This window comes from Erigeron canadensis, chromosome 6, assembly GCF_010389155.1.
Source record: "Erigeron canadensis isolate Cc75 chromosome 6, C_canadensis_v1, whole genome shotgun sequence".
Classification (NCBI taxonomy): Eukaryota; Viridiplantae; Streptophyta; class Magnoliopsida; order Asterales; family Asteraceae; genus Erigeron; species Erigeron canadensis.
The window spans coordinates 23,425,485-23,446,821 of NC_057766.1; the positions used below are offsets into that span (position 1 = coordinate 23,425,485).

Genomic DNA, 21,337 nt, shown 5'->3' on the forward strand with positions numbered 1-21,337 from the left:
TCAAGAGATACCTTTGTTTGAAGATAATCATGTTAACTCTTCAGTTGACACTAATGATGAAGTTGAAGTAGTTTGGACTGATTCTCCTCCAGTTGCTGCAACAGTTGGAGATCGTCAGGTGTCTTGCACTGATGTTGTATTATACCAACCTAGTCAATACACTAAATGGACTGCTGCCCATCCCATTGAGCAGATTATTGGCAATCCAGATAGTGGGGTTCAGACTAGAAGAGCCACAAGTGATCAATGCTTGAACGTCACCTTCTTATCACTAATTGAACCGAAGAAGATTGACGAGGCTATGGCAGATCCAAGCTGGGTTGAAGCTATGCAAGAAGAACTCAACCAGTTTGAAAGGAACAACGTTTGGGAACTTGTTCCTTGTCCTCCAGGGTTAAAGAGAGAACCCATTGGAACGAGGTGGGTCTACCAGAACAAGATGGATGAAGATGGCAACGTTGTCAGAAACAAAGCTAGATTAGTTGCCAAGGGTTATTGTCAAGCAAAAGGTGTTGATTTCGATGAAACTTTTGCTCCAGTTGCAAGACTTGAAGCCATCAGAATTTTCTTGGCTTATGCTGCTCACTTGCAATTCAAGGTTTTCCAGATGGATGTAAAAAGTGTGTTTCTGAATGGCACATTGGAAGAAGAAGTGTATGTTACGCAGACTCCAGGCTTCATTGATGAAAAGCATCCACATTAGGTATATAGACTGAACAAAGCTTTGTATGGTCTTCGACAAGCCCCAAGAGCCTGGTATGACACTCTAACTAAACATCTTCTCAAAAATGGTTTTCAAAGAGGTGCAATTGATAATACCTTGTTCATCTTGAAAGAAAAAGGTAATATCTTGCTGGTACAAATTTATGTTGATGATATTATATTTGGGTCAACTGATGATGGAATGTGTAAAAGGTTTTCGAAAATTATGTCTCAAGAATATGAGATGAGTTTAATGGGTGAATTAACATTTTTCTTAGGTTTACAAATCAAACAAACCATGGATGGTATCTTTATTAACCAAGAAAAATATGTCAGAGATTTGTTGAGAAAATACAAATATGATTCAATCCCATCAAAAACCACACCCATTTCAGCTCCATTAAATTTGGACTCTGACCCAAATGGCAAACCAGTGGACCAAAAAGAATATCGTGGAATGGTTGGTTCACTGATGTATTTAACTGCCAGTCGACCAGATATAATGTTTGCAACATGTTTATGTGCCAGATTTCAGGCAAATCCAAAAGAATCACACTTGCATGCTGTTAAATGCATTTTCAGGTACCTGAAAGGGTGCCCTAGCCTTGGTCTTTGGTATCCCAAAGGCTCAGGATTAGATCTAATGGGTTATTCAGATTCTGATCATGCAGGTTGTAATATTGATAGAAAATCCACAACTGGTGGATGTCACTTCCTAGGGGGAAAACTGGTGAGTTGGACCAGTAAGAAGCAGACTTCTGTCTCAATGTCTACTGCTGAGGCAGAATACATTTCTGCGGCCAGTTGCTGTGCCCAGATTCTCTGGATCAAAAACCAGTTACTTGATTATGGCATGAAATTCACAAGAACCCCAATCTTTTGTGACAACACCAGTGCTATCGCTATATCTCACAACCCTGTGATGCACTCAAAGACAAAGCATATTGATATCAGGTATCACTTCATTCGTGATCATGTTATGAAAGGAGATATTGAAATACATTTCATCCCCACTGAGAAACAGTTAGCTGATGTTTTCACAAAACCTCTTGATGAGAAAACTTTTAAAAATCTCATCAGTGAACTGGGTATGTTAAATCCTTATTAAACTGGAGAGGCCCTTCAGTTGAGGATGGTCCAGGTGATCCTTGACTGGTTGGAGATTGAACGCCTTGATGTACTCGAAGACTAGTCATTGATCAAATGGATCACATTTTTAGGGGGAAAAAGACTTAAAATATATTTTTTTTTTAAATAATTTTTTTTTTGAAAAATGCAACTGAAGGTCATCAGTTGAAACTGACATCTAAATTTTCTTTTATTTGCTAGTTTGGTCTTATCTCAAAATGATGGTCAGTCAGATTTCATAACGCTATGTTTTACTTGGTGGATACTTGTGACACGTGATGTTACTCGAGTGCTTACCTCGCACTCTCGAACGTCACCTGACATGTCTTACGTGTGAAGACTTTTTTGCCGAATGTACTGCACTTTTTATGGGTTTTGATGAAGTTAGTGGATGAGTGGGAATACCAGCCGTCGTAGCATTAAATGCTTGATGGGAGGTATTAAATATTTTTGAATTCTCAAAATTCTTGAAAATAGCTTTTTTACAAAGTATTTCAAACTTTTGGTAACTAAAATATCTTTTCATATATATCTTGGCAATATTTTACTGTCTATATATACACCCACTAAGTATCCGTCTCATTTACTTCTCTCAAAATTCTCTCATTTACTCTTCCAATCATTCACAATTCGAGATCCCTTTCTCTCTTTCTTCTTTAAGTCCAAAACCCTAAATCCAATTTCCCAAATGGCTCCTAAATCATCTTCTTCATCTCGTTCTCGTGATGTGAATCTACTCACTGCTGAGTATAATCCATCACAAAATGTTATTCGTGCCACTGGTGCTCCCATAAGTTCTAAACTTATTAAACTAAATCCAAATAATCCAATGGCATCTCTTCAAGGGCTCCAGGCCGCTGACTCACTTATAGGGAGAATCCGATCCTTTCTCCGGATTTCTCCCCTCAGCGATGCCTTCTCTTTGAATCCACACAAGCTATTTCATGATTACTTGTGTGAGTTCTGGTACACTGCCTCTCTTTCTGAGGACTGCTCATCCATCTCTTTTTCTCTAAAGGATGGGTCAGTCCCGTGTACCATCACCACTGAAACGTTGAGGGAAGCCCTTAACCTCAACTACTGGAGACATAATGAAACTCCAGTGGTGATTTCCTCAAATGTCAACTTCCGCCAGGTCTTCCTTGATATGGGAAATAAGGAGATGGCGGAGGGGGATGTGTTGAAGACCAAGGGGTCCATTACAATGAAGGGGCTTTCACCATCCTGGAAGTTCTTTATGGTCCACTTGGTGGAAAGTTTAGGAGGGAGTTCTGGTGGATTGGACCAGATAAACTCCTTCCAGGCAGAGATGGCTTACTGCCTTTGGAATGGGCTGAGGGTGGACTTTGCAGGCATTTTGTTCAGAAGCCTGGTGTTCAAGTTGAAGGGCAACAGGGGTCCTTGTGTTCCCTTTTCAAGGTTTATGTCCCTGTGTTTTATTCAGATTCTGGGCAGGGAAGAGTACAACAACACGCAATCCTTGTTCTCTGTGCCAGAACTGTTGAGGAATCTGGACAACCTGGTGTCCACTTCTGATGAAGTCCAGATGTCCCCGAGAATGATTTTTGCATTCTCTAGAACTGATGCACCACAATCTGGTGAGTCCAAAAGGCAACTGGGCGGGCCTCAAAATAATGAGGGACCCACCGGTTTGCCTACAGAAGCGGTAACGGTGGCAGAAGCAGGAGTTCAGGCGATTCCTAAAGCAAGAAGATCTTCCAAGAGCAGAAGGAGATCAAGATCTGGACTCGCTGCACCTGACCAGTCACAATCTGTGACTGTGGTCTCTGAAGCCACTGCCAGTGATATTGCAACTGAGGATAGAGCAGTTGTAGTTGAGGCACCAGTCACCTCTGTCCAGGGAGAAGATGCTTCGGCAACGGATCCTATAACTGATGATACCATTGAGGCAACTCAAACTGGTCATCAGGAGTCTGAACAACTCGTTCAGCCACCCCCAACATTTATGGATCTTGGCATAAATGAGGGTGAGTTTCAACTTGAGTCTTCGGACTCATCTGAGACGGAATCTGACCAGGAGATGGCTGATGCAACTGTACTTGATCAGCTCCCTTCTCTCCTTGGTCAACCCCAAGAACCGCATGTTTCAGTTTCCCCACCTAATACACAAAGCTTAGATATACCTCCTATATTCGCCTCTCGCCAACTACTTTCTTCTATGGGTGTGCCTAGAAATAGACACATCCTAACCCCACCGTCGCCGTCGTTCACACCTGAGCATTCTCAGCATGAACGACACATTGAATCTCTTCCCTTCATTTCTACAACCCCTCCTCTTCTATCTACTGATGCTACTGCAACTGGAGAACCAAATATTGTCATACCTCGTCCAGTTGCACCTGTAGCTTTTTCGGCTGGTCCAGTGACACCTTCTCCTCAGTCATTGGACAGCCAGTTCGTGTCTTTTCAAGCCGATCTCTCGAACCTTCTTGCGAGGGTGGAAGAGATTCAAAAGACACTAGAGAAGAACACCAAGTCCTTCTCCAGGTACCACAAGGATCATCTGCAAAATATTAAAGTGGTTGACCTGGGGATTAACAAGTTCTCTGCTAATGAGGACTTGGTGTTTGGCAAGCTGAACGAGTTAGTGGAATCCTCCAATCAACTGGCAATATCTTTAAGGGAGGCATTTGCACTGACTCAATCTGGAGTCACATCTTCAATATCCAACCTGCTGAACAATACTGTCAGATCTTCAGAGGTTGATATTAAGAATCTGGAAAGGCAGGTGCAAGAGTTGTGTAACAAACCTGGCCTAGATGTGACGGAGCTTGGAAGTCAGTTGGCCTCTTCAGTGGGTCTAAAGATCGAAGAAACTTTGGCTGCCAGTGAGAATAATTTGATAGAAAAGGTGATGTCTGAGATCACCAAGATTGCAGTGCCCTAGGTCGATCTCACTCCAATTACATCTGAGATTGATCGGTTGAGGTGCAGTCTGGATACGCTGGCTAGCAAAGTGTCTGAACATTCAACTGCCATATCTGATCTGACCACTGAAGTTGGCAAAAGAAGGGAGGTTGTGCCTGACAGTGTTCAGGAAGTCCCTGCAACTGGGCTCTCTTCAGATGATCTCTCAATACTCAAACAGATTTTAAAGAGTCAAGAGCAGACAAGTGGAAATGTAATGACTCAGTCTCAAGAGATCAATCATCTATGGAGGACAGTTCGCATGCTTTGTGGAGTCTTCAAAGAGTGCAAGACAATGCAATCGTGGCAGCCTCTAGATCGCCTGCCCTCTAGTCATGCTGATTTTGAAGCCATCAGGCAGGGACTAGATGCTGCCAAGGGGGAAAGGTCGGTACATGCCCCTCGCACTCTTGTGGAGACTTCAAATAAAGGGAAGGAGATTGTGGTGGCTACCAGTACTGAGGCTGGTGAGCAAGGGTTTGAGGTGTTTAAGGATGTGGTGGTAGGAGGTGTTGATAAAGGAAAGGCCATTGCTGATGAATCTTTGGAACCGGCTACCGATGCACCAATGTTGGAAACTGGCAATGTCGATTTGTTGCCTCCAGTTACTGAAAGCGAGAGTCAGAAGTTAGCAAGAGTGGGATACCTGGTCAAGGAAAGGAAGAAACAAATGAAGGCAAACCAGTTTGAATCAAGGAAAAATCTTCCAACCCCTCTTGTTGATATCACTGATGCTCAACTCCTTGGCTTGACACTTGTTGAATACAAGAAGATCAAAGAAGATCCAAGAATAGTCAATGCACTGAAGGAGATGCTTGAAGTGGAACTGGACAAACACTACCAGGATGATGAGGCTGAACTGGATGCAAAGTGTTTGAATGTATCGGTGGAAAAGGCCAGAGAGATCAGATCTGAAGGGATTCTCAAAAGGACTGAGCAGGTCAAGAAGGCGGTCACCAAAGTGTTGAATCCACCCAAGTCCAAAGGAAGAAAACAAAAGGCCTTGCCTAGAGATGCAAATCTGAGGACTTGGGTAGAACCATCTGAACCCACAACTGATGATATTCGAGCTGCTACACAAAAGCTGAGCACGAGCAAAATCAAACTGACAAATGAATCTGAAGCTCGCACATATTTGTCAGATGTACAGCGTCGAAGGCACAATAGAGGCAGAATTACTGATGTTAAGGTCTCGATCAAGCCTGGTGCCAAGCATTTTGTTGTTGAGGTACAATACTTTGGTGGACCTAAGAGGACAACTGAGAACCCGGATGTTAATCAGTATGGTCATTCCGAACATGTTGAGATGTTGAGGTTGCTGGAGGGGAGACAGAGGAAGAATAAAGTTGAAAGAGGCTAGGAGTACGTATTGCAAAATCTTATCAAGTTCAAGGAAAACATTGAAGAAAAATTAGGCCTTGATCCTGAGGATACTCAGCCGATTTCATCAGTCTCTAAGAGAAGGAAAACTGGCGAAGGGCCATCTGTTTAAGTTTTCCTTCTAACTATTATCTACTATTATCGTCTGTTGATGTGTAGATCGTACCATTAACACTATAGATGTATAAAAACACTCTATCATTACTTGTATATGCATATCGATGCTTGTACGGTTGAAAAAAATTAAATTCGAATCTGGTTCGTCCCTAATCCGTCCCTAATCCTAAAAGTTACCAACGGATTAGGGACGGCCATTTATATTTTAATTTTTAAAAATTACGATTTTCACAAAAACGCATGAAGATTCATTCATAAATGCAACAATATAGCTAAATAAACAAATTTAAAAATTTAAAAGTGTAAAAACTCGCGAACTTCCATGGATCTATGTACAAACACAAACCTTCGAGTATAAAACTACATATACACCAACTAGGTTAAACGTGAGAATGGCACTAAAAAGTGTTAGGTCCAGTTTTAACTAAACTGGAGCTCTCCAGTGACATCTGGAGAGCATGGAGAATTGTCCGAAATATTAGAAGTCCAGTTGCATTGCACAGGTTTAGCAACTGATGACTTCCTCCAGTTGAGATCAGTATACTAGAATCTGAAGACCTTCCAGTTGAAGTCAAAGACAACAAATGGAAGATAGAGATTGGCAATGGCAGCGAAGCCCAGTTGACAATCTACCAGATTAATCAACTGGAGAATCCTCCAGTGTAAATGCTCTTACAAAGCTTTACACTGATTACTAGGAGGACCTTCTTTACTCTACATCCTTTTAACCGGACAATAATATTGTCTTTGGATAAAGATACAAAGATGTAGAGTGAGTGAATAAAGTAACCTTTTGTCTTACTTTATTTAACACACACAAAGGATTATTTTAACAATACTTTTGTGTGCTGTCAACCATATTTATACGTCGAAGTTGAGATCCCCATGCTCAATCTTCGACTATAAATAGAGGTCCTTGCACAAGCTTTTTCAACAACTTTGCAAACACATATATTCTGCAATATTGGTGAACTTGTGCAATATTCTCTCAATCGTAAAAAGGAACATTTCACAACTCTAAGTGTTTCGATTGTTTGGGAGAATTTCCAAGTTTAGATCAATTGTAATTCATGGATTGTTAGGATATTTACATTCTCGTATTATCTTGGTTCCGCAACAACCTTGTATTTTATTTAAACAAGTAATAAATAAAATACACTTGAAAATTACATATTGTCTCACCAGTTTATATACTCGTCATTTATATTATTGCATTTATTTATATTCTGTAACTCCAGTTAACCTGGTACACGATCAATCCAAACTGGTCACTTCCAGATTAATTCATCGTGTTGCAAAGTTCACTCACCATCGACATAGAGGTGTCTTCAGCACCCATCTAGTAATAGTTGGGACTTACAAAAAGTCGTCTATTGATGTATAGATCGTACCATTAACACTATAAATGTATAAAAACACTCTATCATTACTTGTATATGCATATCGATGCTTGTACGGTCGAAAAAAATTTAAATTCAAAATTGTCCGTCCCTAATCCGTCCCTAATCCTAAAAATTACCGACGGATTAGGGACGGGTAATTGTAAAAAAAATTTTGAAATTTATTTCTTAAATTTAGCGACAGATTTGGGACGGAGCTAATATTTTGATATTTTTTGTAATTATTTTTTTTATTGTTAAATGGATCCGTCGCAAAACTGTCGGAAATTTATAAATGTTGGGACGGATTTCCGATGGTTTTTATTTCTGTCGGTAATCCGTCGTAAACCTTTTTGTATGCTTTTAATTGGCTGGTTGTCCGAAATCCGTCGGAAATCCGTCTATAATTTGGGACAGAAATTTTGTCCGTCCCAAATCTGTCGGTAATATCAGTTTTTCTAGTAGTGTCAACCCCTGGCTTCTTCGCCAACTTAGACACTTCCTTCCCAACTGCCATGACTTCTTGTTACATCATTTCAACATTAGATGTCAGATTCGCAACAACAGAACTTTGCACATCTCTTTTGGTCAGTCTGAAGGCTTCTCTGATGGCTGAGCTGATTCTATTACAAGCCAACACAAGTTCATTGAGCTTCCCACCCACCAATCCTTCATTTCCAGCAACCTCGGTGAACTTAGTACCAAGAAATACCTGAGCATTCAAATCAGTTAAGGACCTGGTGTTGGCAGTTAGAGATTTTGATAAGTCCTCCACCTTGAGAAGTAGGTTTTGGACTCTATCAGAGAATGACTATGATCGAGTCACGTGTTGCCCTTCCAATTTTAGGGATGAACTCAAAGTCCCTCTGGGTAATGGAACCTTAGTAGATACTTGGAGATGCCGCTCCAATATTTATTCGTTGATAGAAGGAAATCCTTATTTAGAAGATGGATGCAATTTAACTGGTAATTTGTATTTTGCAGTTCAATATTTAGTTGGTTTGTTTATTATTAATCAATATAATGGGATAAACTTATATGCTTCTATCTCTCTGAGTCCTTCTTATATTGATTTCAATCATACAGTTAAAAGTTAAAACAAATTTAAAATAATTGTGAGAAGTGAAGTATGTAATTGTCCCCATTAATTTTATTTTTTGAATTCTTCTCTCTACTGTATTTTATATATTTTGACATCAATCTTTCTCTTATTGCAGTACCTACATATAAAAATGATGATGTATGTGCTAAGTGTCAGAAGAATGGAAGTTACTGTATCAGAGATAGCGCAATATATTACATTGATGGTTCTGTTTACAATCAGAACTACAATTGTGATATGTATAATAATGGGTATAATAACAATAATGATAATATTAATAATGATAATATCACTTATAATAGTTATGGTTATGATGGAAAATCACTCTTCGGTGTTATTTTAGGTATGTGCTATGTTTACTCTCTCTACCTCTCTGCTTATAGCCTTATATACAAATGATTAAGCCATTAAATAGTTATTAGACGGATGCCGACGGCGACAGATTGTTTGTGTAAGTTAATTTAGTAAGTGTATATATTAAAGCGGCTGAAAGTTAAAAAAAAAAGTAAAAAGAAAAGAAAGAAGGGACATTTGGTTTAATAAAGAGTAACAGATAAATATTTGAAGTTCTATAAAAGCACTTCCAGAGTTCCAGTGTCTTTTCAATACAGCCCATTAGCCCAATTCATGTCCATAAAACTGCTCGATGATAAGCAAATTTTCGTTTTGAACTTCAAGCAGGTGTTAGCTTAAGCATGGGTGTACTTCTTCTTGTGGCAATAAGCTATGGCTTGTACAGATTGATCAAGAAAACAAAACAAAAGAGACTACGAAAGAGGTCTTTTAAACGCAATGGTGGTATACTATTAAAACGAGCAGAAGCTGATCCATCAATGGTTGATAAAACTATACTTTTCACATCTCATGAGTTGGAAAAGGCTACTGATTTCTTTAACGAAAACAGAGTTCTTGGTCGAGGAGGTCAAGGTACAGTCTACAAAGATATGTTAGTTGATGGAAGAATTGTAGCAGTCAAAAAATCAAAAGTGGTTAATGAAAGCCAATTAGAGCAGTTCATCAATGACGTGGTCATTCTTTCTCAAGTCAATCATAGGAATGTGGTCAAACTATTAGGATGTTGCTTAGAGACAGGGGTTCCACTACTAGTTTCTGAGTTCATTTCAAACGGGACCTTGTATGACCATCTTCACAATGATATTGACAAGTTTCCATTCTCATTGAATATGAGATTACAAATAGCTATATGAGATTACAAATAGCTACAGAGGTTGCGGGAGCACTTGCTTACTTATATTTAGCAGCTTTAATTCCAATATACCATAGAGACATCAAAACTACTAACATACTTTTAGATGATAAGTACAGGGCCAAAGTCTCTGACTTTGGAACTTCAAGGTTGGTATTAATGGATCAGACTCTCTTGACTACCTTGGTTAAAGGTACGTTTGGTTACCTAGATCCTGAATATTTTCAATTTAGCCAGTTTACCGAGAAAAGTAACGTTTATAGTTTTGGAGTTGTTTTGGTCGAACTCATAACTCGAGAAAAGCCTATTTCACTAACTAGATTTGGAGAACACAGAAGTCTAGCTACACACTTTATGTTTGCTATGGAAGAAGGACATGTAATGTCTACTTTTGATGCACAGATGATTAAAGAGGCTACTAGGGATGAGCTTCTTTTGATAGCTAATCTTGCTATGCATTGCTTGAATTTGAATGGAAAAAATAGGCCCACAATGAAAGAAGTATCTGTAAAGTTGGAAACTATAAGAGCATCACACATTCCATTAACAGTTCAAACCAATATAAATCCTATGATATATATGCATGAATCATCTCAACATCAACATCCGTATGATGAATCAACATCAACATTGTTGAGTTGGGATAGTATTAGTCATACAGATACATTGTATGTAATTGGACTTTATGCAATCAAAAATCCAGTAAAAATACCAAATTTGAATGGATTAATAATGTGTTTCGTAACCATTTTATTAATGTTAGTTTAAATGTAATATTATTGTTTTAATGTATACTATATTTATGTTCTCTCCATATATATAGTATACTAGATTATAACCCCGCATAATACGCGGGGAATATATATATATATAATTAATGACATATTGAACTTGGTAAAAATTGAACCACTAAAAAAAGTGTGAAGTTAGATTGATGGTCGTTGAGATTATGGTTAACGGTAACCGGCTAGTTTGAAAAATGGATACATCATATATTAGAGGTCTCGCTAAGTAATGTTTCTGTTAGATTGGATGTCTTTTATGCATCCGAATATGTTTGTATTGTGTGTACTTGAGCTTTAACGTTTTGTTTGAATAATTTAGTTATTTACCAAATTACTAACCAATTAAATTACCAATCTATACATCACATGTTGTGTGCTAATCTAATTTAAAGTTATGCATAATATCTTTACGATTTTCATACAACAATTTTTTTATACATAATTATGATAGCTTATTATAGATTTTGTATTTTTTTTTCCAGTTCTTCATTAACTCAAAAATCATTGAGTAATTATTGAAAAGTTATGTTATCGTTCCGATTAAAAAGAAAATTTTATTAAATAAAAAGTCAAAAATTGATTTTAAATATGAAAATTAATATAAAATTTTAAAATATTAGTTTCCATAATTATATAATAAATAACATTAATAAATAATGTCTACTAATTTATATTTAGAACATAAAAATTATTTCACTTATTGAATTAAAATTAAATCTAAAAAAGTTATAAAAAAAGGTATATGACATCATCGTTTTGATCTAATGGCTATAATTAAAAGTTGAACTTTATCCAAGGGTCCAAACTTCTCTATTTTGGAATTAAGGTTTCTCTTTTATATATATTTAGAGATGTAAGATATATTATGTATTTACTTTTCAAAAAAAAGATATATTATTTATTTATTTATTTTCAATTCTTTTTATTTTTTTGGAAAAGATTTTTATTTAAAAAATAGAGTTAATTGCAGGATACGTCCCTGTGGTTTACCCATTTTTGTGGTTTACATCCCTGCTAAGTTTTTTTAAACAAATCCGTCCAAACTTGTCACATTCTTTGCAAATTATGTCCATGTGGCTAATGGCGTTATAATTTAGCTGTTAAATCGACGCACGTGAGGGCAATTTTGTAATCTGCCACCAATAAACAACTTTGTAATTGCATGATTTGTCGATGTGGTTTGTCCATTTCAGTGGTTTACATCCCTACTCAAAATTTTTCATGGAATAGATCCAAAGTACATATTCCACAAAAAATTCTTGAATAGGGATATAAACCACTAAAATGGACAAACCACAGGGACGAATCGTGCAATTACAAAGTTTTGTGGGTGATAGATTACAAAAATACCCTCACGTGCAACTCATGTGCGTCGACTTAACCGCCAAATAATAACGCCATTAGCCACATGGACGTAACTTGCAAAGAATGTGACAAGTTTGGACGGATTTGTTAAAAAAAACTTAACAGAGATGTAAACCACAAAAATAGGTAAACCACATGGATGAATCCTGCAATTAACTCTAAAAAATAAATAGAAATATAATGGAAAAAACAAATTAAGGTAACAAAAAATTGAGCAGAGCAGTGCCGACCCTGATGCCGGGCAAAGAGGGGGATAACCCAAAGCATATAAAAAACGAAAAACTTGCGGGCATCAAAATTTTACTTCAAAGTTATATTATACAAAAGGTTTATTAGGCATCAAAACTGTGGTGTATAAGATTCATTTAGACATAATATAAAAGCTAATATTGAAAAAAATTTGAGTTTTAATGGCGGAAAAGTCGGAAACCATATTGCAGGTGTGAGGAAGACATAGGCAATTAGCCTCAGGTAAACCTGTTTCACCTGGTGCTGTTTGCCTATTTTGACTTTACTTGTTTGACCTGTTAGATATCAAAAACCCCATGAATCTATACATTATCGCCTCTATGAGAGGTCACAAATTGCGATTAGAAAAGGAAAATCACAAAGGAGATATTTAGAAAACAAACGATGATTAAGAAGGAAAAAAAGGGGGAGAAAAGCCCAATAATATAATAAGATATAGAAAGTTTGTTTGTTCTACTTGGTGCATTGCATTTTCTTCATCAAAGTTATGACTTGCACCAAACTGCTGTTATCCAGACAATGTTACAACTTGATATACCTTCAAAAGAACCGTTAATTATATAACTAAAAATACATTTACTACTATAAAAGTGATTTATGGCTATAAAATATGTCAGAAGAACTGTTCTTCAAAATCATTATAAAAGTTACTCTGTATATCACAAAGGTCGTCTTATCATTTTCACGTTTTATTAGCAATATGAAATCATCCAGCAACATGACCATGACTCCAGTTCCTTTCATCCAAGCTAGGTAACCATATATAATACGCTTACATATACTTTAAATAAAATTGTTACCGAATGCATTGCTTGTCCATTCAAATTTGGTAATTTGGATGGATTTATGATGACATAAAGTCCAATTACAATACATACTACCTATATGGCGATACTATAACGACTAAATAAAATGTTTTGCATCATTTACTAATCCTGTCATTGAAACTCGTGAATGTTGATGTGGATTCACCATATGGCGGCTGTGATAAATCTTCGCCATATATCATGGGTATGATATTGGTTTGAACTCTTGATGGAATGTGTGATGTTCGTATGGTTTCCAACTCTACAGCAACTTCTTTCATTGTTGGCCTATTCTTTCCATTCAGATTCAAGCATCGCATTGCAAGGTTTGCTATTAAATGAAGCTCATTCCCGGTAGCCTCTTTAATCATCTTTGCATCTAAAATGGACATAACACGCCCTTCTTCCATAGCAAACGTAAAGTGTGTAGCTAGACTCCTGTGTTCTCCAAATCTAGCTAGTGAAATTGGCTTTTCTCCGGTTATCGGTTCAACCAAAACTACTCCAAAACTATAAACGTCACTTTTCTCCGTAAATTGGCTAGATTGAAAATATTCAGGATCTAGATAGCCAAATGTACCTTTTACAATGGTAGTCAAGTGAGTTTGATCCATTGATACCAACCTTGAAGTTCCAAAATCAGAAACTTTGGCCCTATATTTATCATCCAATAGTATATTGGTGGTTTTGATGTCCCTATGATATATAGGAATGGAAGTTGCTGAATGTAAGTAAGAAAATGCTCCTGCAACCTCGGTAGCGATTTGTAATCTCATATTTAAAGAAATCGGGAAATCGTCAATATCATTGTGAAGAGCATCATACAAGGTACCATTTGAAATGAACTCAGAAACTAGTAGGGGAACCTCTGTCTCTAAGCAGCATCCCAATAATTTGACCACATTCCTGTGATTGACTTGAGAAAGAATGACCACTTCATTGATAAACTGCTCTAATTGGCTTTCATCAACCACCTTCGATTTCTTAATTGCCACAATCCTTCCATCCACTAACATCCCCTTGAACACCGTACCTTGACCTCCTCGACCAAGAACTCTGTTTTGGTTGAAGTCGTCAGTGGCCTTCGCTAACTCACGTGAAGTGAAAAGTATGGTCTTATCAACCAAAGATGGGTCAGCGTCTGCTTGTTGTTTTAATAATATACCACCATTCCGTTTAAAAAACTTCTGTCGTTGTCTCTTGTCTTTTGTTTTTCTGATCAATTTGTACAATGCATAGCTTATTGCCACGAGAAAAAGTACACCTGTGCTTATGCTAACACCTGAATCACGTTCAAAATGAAAAACTATTGAGTATCTGACAGTTCTATGGGTCCATGTTAATATGATATGAAATTCATAGTGTTTAAAAACAGAGAGAGTAAACATTGCACACCTAAAATAACACCCAAGTCGAGTGATTTCTTTTTGTGAGGAAATGCGTCGACGCTACAAAAATATTGCTCTTTGTAAACAGAACCATCAATGTTATATATTGTGCCATAAGTTCCACACACGGTTCCATTATCGCTACACTTTGCACACACATCATTCACATGTCTCTCTATAAGACCAAGTTTGATGTCAAAATATGTAAAAAAAAATATATATAACAATAAACAAATTAACGCAAGAAAAGCTTATAAAACTACATATGTTACCGCATGCATCTTCTAAATAAGGATTTCCGTCGGAATAAATACTTGAGCTGCATTTCCAAGTATTTACTGAAGTTCCATTACCCAGATGAGCTATGAGTCTCTCATGATAACTGTATTCGCAACAACTGACTCGATTGTAATCAATCTCTGATAGAGTCCACAATAGCTATATTGGAACAAAACTGTCTAATTCCAAGCTGCTAGAAATAGATAAGTTGTTTGAAAAGCTTCGATTAATGTATGAACTTGTATCCATCACAAAGGCAGACCCACAACCTCTGTTTCCGCCCTGTTTTTCCAACTCAACAAGACTAAAATTGTAAGATTTAAGATAATGAGGAATCGTAGTTTGGCAACAATTGATGCCAAAACAGTTATTGTTTCTGTTGCTACGAGTATTATTATCGAGACAAGCTGTGGAACAACCCGTTACCACAGTGTTGTCATGATCCATCAATACAGCATTACCACACCCCTCAAAAACAAATATATTTTGCAGTGTAGAAAGCAAGAAAGGACTCCTACCAAAATCGAAGGTATTCGTTTGAGTAATATTCATAATTGGATTTTGGCAGTCAGAGAATATTGGTTTTGGTGTTTTAATAGTGATTGTTTGATTTGCCAAGCTAACTCCTATAATTTCATAGTTGTTGAGTTTAGGCAGATATGGCGTCGAGGAGTTGCAATCAACGACATAGAATTCGTTGATAGCACACTTTGGCCCGATTCCAAAAGGGTATGGAATCGTAACGTTGCCACATATATCGTTGCACCTTTTCTTGGCATAATGAATATGTTCTTTTGATGCCACTCTCAATGAAAAGAAGACGAGTAAATAGTAAGCTTGAAATATCTTCATTTGTTTTTGTCAAGAAGCTATGATGATTAGTAACAAAAAACAGTACGTATTTATATTTGTATGTATATATATTGGTGCGTATGATAATAGGAAATTAGGAACCAAAATTTGAAAAGTAAGCACATATCAAAAAGTCTAAGCCGTGTGAATTTTATTTGATGTATTAAAGCTTGTTTGTGGACATTTTCTACTATAAGATTAAGATGGCAAATTCTGTACCTCTCGATCATCTCCTCAGAATTCGTGTTTGACAATATCGGATAATGTTTGAAAGTTCTTGATATACCTAGTTAAAAGTGTGACTACTTTTTGAATAAAAAAGGTTAAATTTTAACGGTATATAGCTACTTGACTTCTAGAAAAATAGGTACAAAAGTTGAGTTAACTACTTAACTCATTAATCGTGCTATCATCGCTTTGGTGGGGTAGTTCAAGATTATTTGGGGTATTATAATTGTAATGTTTGCTTTTCAAAAAAATAATTACTTAACTAGTGTTTGACAATATTGGATATTGTTGTAATTGTTTTGGAAAGGCAACTATTATAATGTATCCACCAAGAGGGCGATACAAATTTCACTTACAACATACAACAGTTACGTAATATCGAATCTACATCAATCGATCCAGCTAATACTTTTATACTTTATTCTACTTTCATTCCAAAAGAAGGCCAATGCTTTAGTGCTTTGCAATAAAGCATAACTAAAACTATGAGTTAAGGACTCAATATAAATTGAAAAGATAAAATAATCAAAATCTAAATTGATTTTTTATTTTTAATATTATTAATTTATGTTAATCAATTAGGTGAAACTCATATGTTGCACCGGTTTATTATATTTTCTTAGTGACATGCAATAAAATAATATTATAATGAAAAGTGAACGCTTATATATAATAAAATAGATGTTTATCTGGATTGAAGTATTGAATAATAAAATAGATTCAATAATAACATTGTCTAAAAAGAAAAACTTAGAAAAACCATTTGTTTGTTGTGTTTTTAAACTTAGCAAAGTCTGTACTCAGATCTTCCTGTATCATTTTTCGTAGACGTCTTACCTATAAGAGCGAATTACATGAGTTATCTATGGATAATATATTTTCTATTTCATTAAGCCATCGAAGACCCTTCCAAAGTTCACCTGTTTTACTTAACCCACTACCCATCCTTTTAGGTGGCAACCTGCTCTAACCTCTACTTGACCGCAAATCCACCGCCAGCAAGTATCTTGACTCCTATGTAAGACCGTTAGTATTTACATACCATGAAAAGGAAAAAATAATTTTCACCTTCTAAATTGGAGCATCATGTGGCAGGTTATTTTTATGCCAACTAAGGTGTTGCAATTTAGCAGTTTCCACCACTTGAAACCTATAATTAAGTTAGGTGAAATGTCTTTTAATGGTTTTTTGAACACATAAATAAACATACTGTCCAGTCCTTGATCTGTTTAGTAATATTTGTGATTAATGTTTTACTCTACAATTTAGAGACATGTATTGGAGAGCGGGTGAAACTAAGTTAGAGTAAAAGATAAATGTATTTGGAGAGTGGATGAAATTAAATTAGAGCAAAAGACAAATGTATTTGTAGAGTGGATGAAATCAAAGTCACAAAAAAAAATCAATATAGTAATGTTCTACAAAGTATCATATCATAAAATCCCAAGTTGCAGAACTATGCTTCACATTATAATTCAGATTTTAACAGCATGCAATTTCAAGTAGGTTCACCAAATATTGTGTCAAAATCAAATTCCCAGAAAAGGAACTTACAATAACTTAACCTGCCATCTGCATAATGTTTTATAATAGAGGTTGCATTATGGAGTACAGGTCATGGATGGATGGAGATTCCCTAGAGTTAAAGTTTGATCAACTTTAACCATTGGATTAAATCCAATAGTCAAAACTTAAATATCATCTTTTAATCTTGACCATTGGATTTAATCCAACAACTCAAGTTGATCTAACTTTACATATAAAGTTGGATCAACTTTAGGGAATCCTAATCCGTCATGGATTGGGATCAACGCTCTTTTCTGTCCAACTTTTTGATAAATACCTAAAAGTTGATTATGATTAAAAAAACAATGCCTATACAATAGCTACTGGTATATCTATTAGATAACAAATGACAACCCATTTGACCAGTTCGACCCATTGACTCATTCACCAGTTCCCTTTTAACTAATTTCTCTACGTTTAATGTATCCATGATTAAACACAACACAAATTGACATCTAAAAGTAAATGGCAATATTCCTACATATATGAGAAATAAATAGCAGATAGGAATATAGGATTCTGGAGTAATTTTAATGGGGACTACATGAGAGGCTAATTATTATAACACTTGATATCACAAATGTACAATGTTAGTCAAAGTAACTTATTTTATGGTTTTACTTGGTAATTAGAACAGGTCTTTGTATGCAAAATGAAGTACATGACATAAACTGTTATATGATATAGCTTACCATGAGAAACAGATGAATAGAACTTGAGCTTGAAGATTAAGGTACCAAAAATAAATAATGAAAAACAATAGTTGCTTTCAGTTTTTCAAGTAGGCTGTTCTTAGTCTTTATTGATTCCTACAGTGACATGCTAAGCAAGACTATTAAGGCAAGAAAATAGCATTACCTTGATTAGGAAGAGGCATGCGACAATATGTTCATGCAAATTGGAGATGTATCTCCATCCAAGTTCATCCATAGCTCCCGTGCATGGCACAAAACTAATACCTATTAGTAACATCTGAAGTTATAAAACATGCCATTAAATGTATAAAACATGCCATTATAAAAACACAAAAGCAATGATTTTTAATTAATAAGAAAAACATACCATCATATTGTTAGTGCACTACGTCTGCAGCCATTTAATTTAAAACCCCAAATCCTATAAATCTAGGGATTTGAGGATGTATCTTTCAATCTCCTCTCATGCTATCTATTCAGATACAAAGCGCGTTGATTGTCAAAATATAATTGATATGATTCACTTTTCTTAATTTATATCGCAGTGAGTTTAATTCATGAGCAATAATTTATGACTACAATACAATTATGGTGTGTTTCCAAAAGGATGGTTTTTCTAATTCAACAACGGTTTCTAAACTAAATCTCTGATGTGAAAAAAGGGTTTAATTTTTTTTTTTTAACATTGAAAAAGAGGTTTAATTGTTTTCTAAATTTTAAAGATCTGTTTCAGTTATCATCAGATATGAAAGAGTGTTTATTAAATGTGGTTTTTCAATTCACAAATAAAATTAGTGGTAGCTCAAGTGGTTGAAATGCATGCCGAAAAAGTTGGAGGTTACGGGTTTGAACCCAACTTCCCTTACTTTTTTGATTAAATGCTATTTTATAATAAAATATTGCTTAAGTGGACACTCTATATCAGCAGATAAATTGCCTACGTGGCTGCTGACGTGTCACTTAGATCATTCTGGTGATGCCACATCAAAAAACGCTGACATGGCGGGCTCAGAGAGTGTCACCCGAGCGCTTTTTGATAGCTTTATATATATATATATAATATAATATATAATATATATAGAGTAGAGATATTGCGAGAACTAATAAATTATCGAGAACTGCGAGAACCAATCAAGACCATTAGATTAGTTAAATCAAAGGCTAAAAAGATTTGGTGACATTTATGTAATAATTTTGAATGCAAATTAATTTATTAATAAAAAACAATTAAGAAAGGACATAATTGGAATATGAAATTAAAAGTGATAAAATGAAACGGAACAGAGGTCGTTCGAAAAACTAGGATCTTACCTTTTAAAAATTGTCAACTTCTTCTAAATATTAATTAATAATAATAACAATTGATGCCTTTTATTTTCAAATATATCTTTTAATCGTTTTACAAATTAATTAAATTAATCAACATAAGAAAATTATTGATTAAAACATTGATTAATAATATAAATATTATTTTTAAATGTATTAATTTATTAATATATGGTTATGAAATATGAAAATGTAATTATATTTAACATATAAACATGTGAAATGAAAAAAAAATATATAACATAAAAAACACATATTTTTAATTGGTACACATGTGAACGTTAGCTGGTACATATGTGAATGACCATTCACAAGTATATAAATATTTTTTTTATTATAATAAAATATATCTTTTAACTGGTACACATGTGAATGACCCATTTCTTTTTATCTTAAACATAGGTGTTCTAAAATGTATAACCTTATTCAGATATTTTTTAACTATAGACAATTTAATTGGTATACATGTTTTAACTTATACACATATATAATAATTTTAACAATTTTAACAACTATAAATTGTATAAGTTTGTTTATGTTTGATTTTAGTGATTTGTTAAACCTACACATATGTTAATATAATGATAAAAGGAAAACATTTGCTAAATTCATTGATGTTTACGCATGGATTTGGAGATAATAAACTTATATAAAAAACTTAAATTCTTTTTAACTTGTTAGTAACTGCCAAATATTAATGTGCCGATTTTTAATGAAAGGGGACCAATTCACGAGGAAATTTTGTTTATGATTGATAGTTAACTAAAATGTATTAATTAAAATTTGTAAAAATGCACTCGTAATTAAAAAAGAAGCTTACAAAATAACTTTGAGATTTTTTTTTATATTTAAATTTCGAAGCATCAATTTTTGAAGTTAAAAAACGAAATAATGCTTTCTAAAAAGCTATCTTTCATTTTGTTACGTACACATGCACGTGAATCCATTTCAAGTGTTTGTAACTCCACGTGTTACATGTAACGAACGGATCGAGACATTTACGGTGCATTTTTAATTTAAATTATTATTAATCTAAATTAAATATGTAAATTACAATATTATCCCTATACATAAGAGTTCTCGTAGTTTTCGATAAATACTTGGTTCTCATTTTAACTTTTTACTATATATATATATAGAGAGAGATATTTTTAAAAGTAAAGTTTATAATTGCGGTTTAAAAAATAAAAACAAATGTAACCTTCAAACATACACTTATGAAGTCTAGAACTCAATAACAAAAACCTAACTTTCTTAAATAACGTGCTAAAACTCATGCCTTATGTGTAATAATTTTTCAAACATTAATTTGGATTCAATCGAGTTTGAACAACTATACACATGTCATGTGAATGTGTATATTAGTACTAGATTGGTGTCTGCATAATTGAACGGTAGTTCGGCGGTGGTAACGGTATGGTATAAGTCCCAATATATAAGCAAATAAAAATAATTAACCCGACTGGCAAGTACACACAAACTGGAAGAAGACCAGTTTGTGGTATGATCCAGATTATGGATATGAACAGGTAATGAATGCAAGTAACTTAAAGAACAAGTGCAGAAACTATATAAATACTAGATATAATCAAGTATGGAGCATTGAGACACTTAGTATTTTTCAATGTGTTTTCTTTATTGATATAAACAAAATACAAGGATTGTTGCGGAACAAAGATAAACACGAAGTGTGTAAATATCTAAACAATCCCGAAATACAAGTGATCTAATAACTTGAAAATACTCGTAAGAATTACTTAGAGTATATCTCACAAGTTGCAATGCAAGAGTTTCTAACATTTTTGCAAGTTGTGAGAAGTCTTGTATTTATAGGCCAAGATGTCTTTGATGACAT

General features: G+C 35.0%; 1 protein-coding gene and 1 pseudogene across 1 annotated transcript; one reads left to right on the forward strand and one right to left on the reverse strand.

Annotated features, from left to right (window-relative positions):
* The first annotated feature begins 8,149 nt into the window (after positions 1–8,149).
* Positions 8,150–10,711, forward strand: LOC122604490 (wall-associated receptor kinase-like 1). The gene is made up of 4 exons (XM_043777380.1): positions 8,150–8,276; positions 8,852–9,083; positions 9,431–9,901; positions 9,937–10,711. Exons 1-4 carry the CDS (start codon positions 8,150–8,152, stop codon positions 10,709–10,711), a joined length of 1,605 nt encoding a protein of 534 aa, XP_043633315.1.
* A 2,320-nt stretch (positions 10,712–13,031) lies between these two features.
* Positions 13,032–15,667, reverse strand: LOC122606132 (annotated as a pseudogene).
* Positions 15,668–21,337: the final 5,670 nt, after the last annotated feature.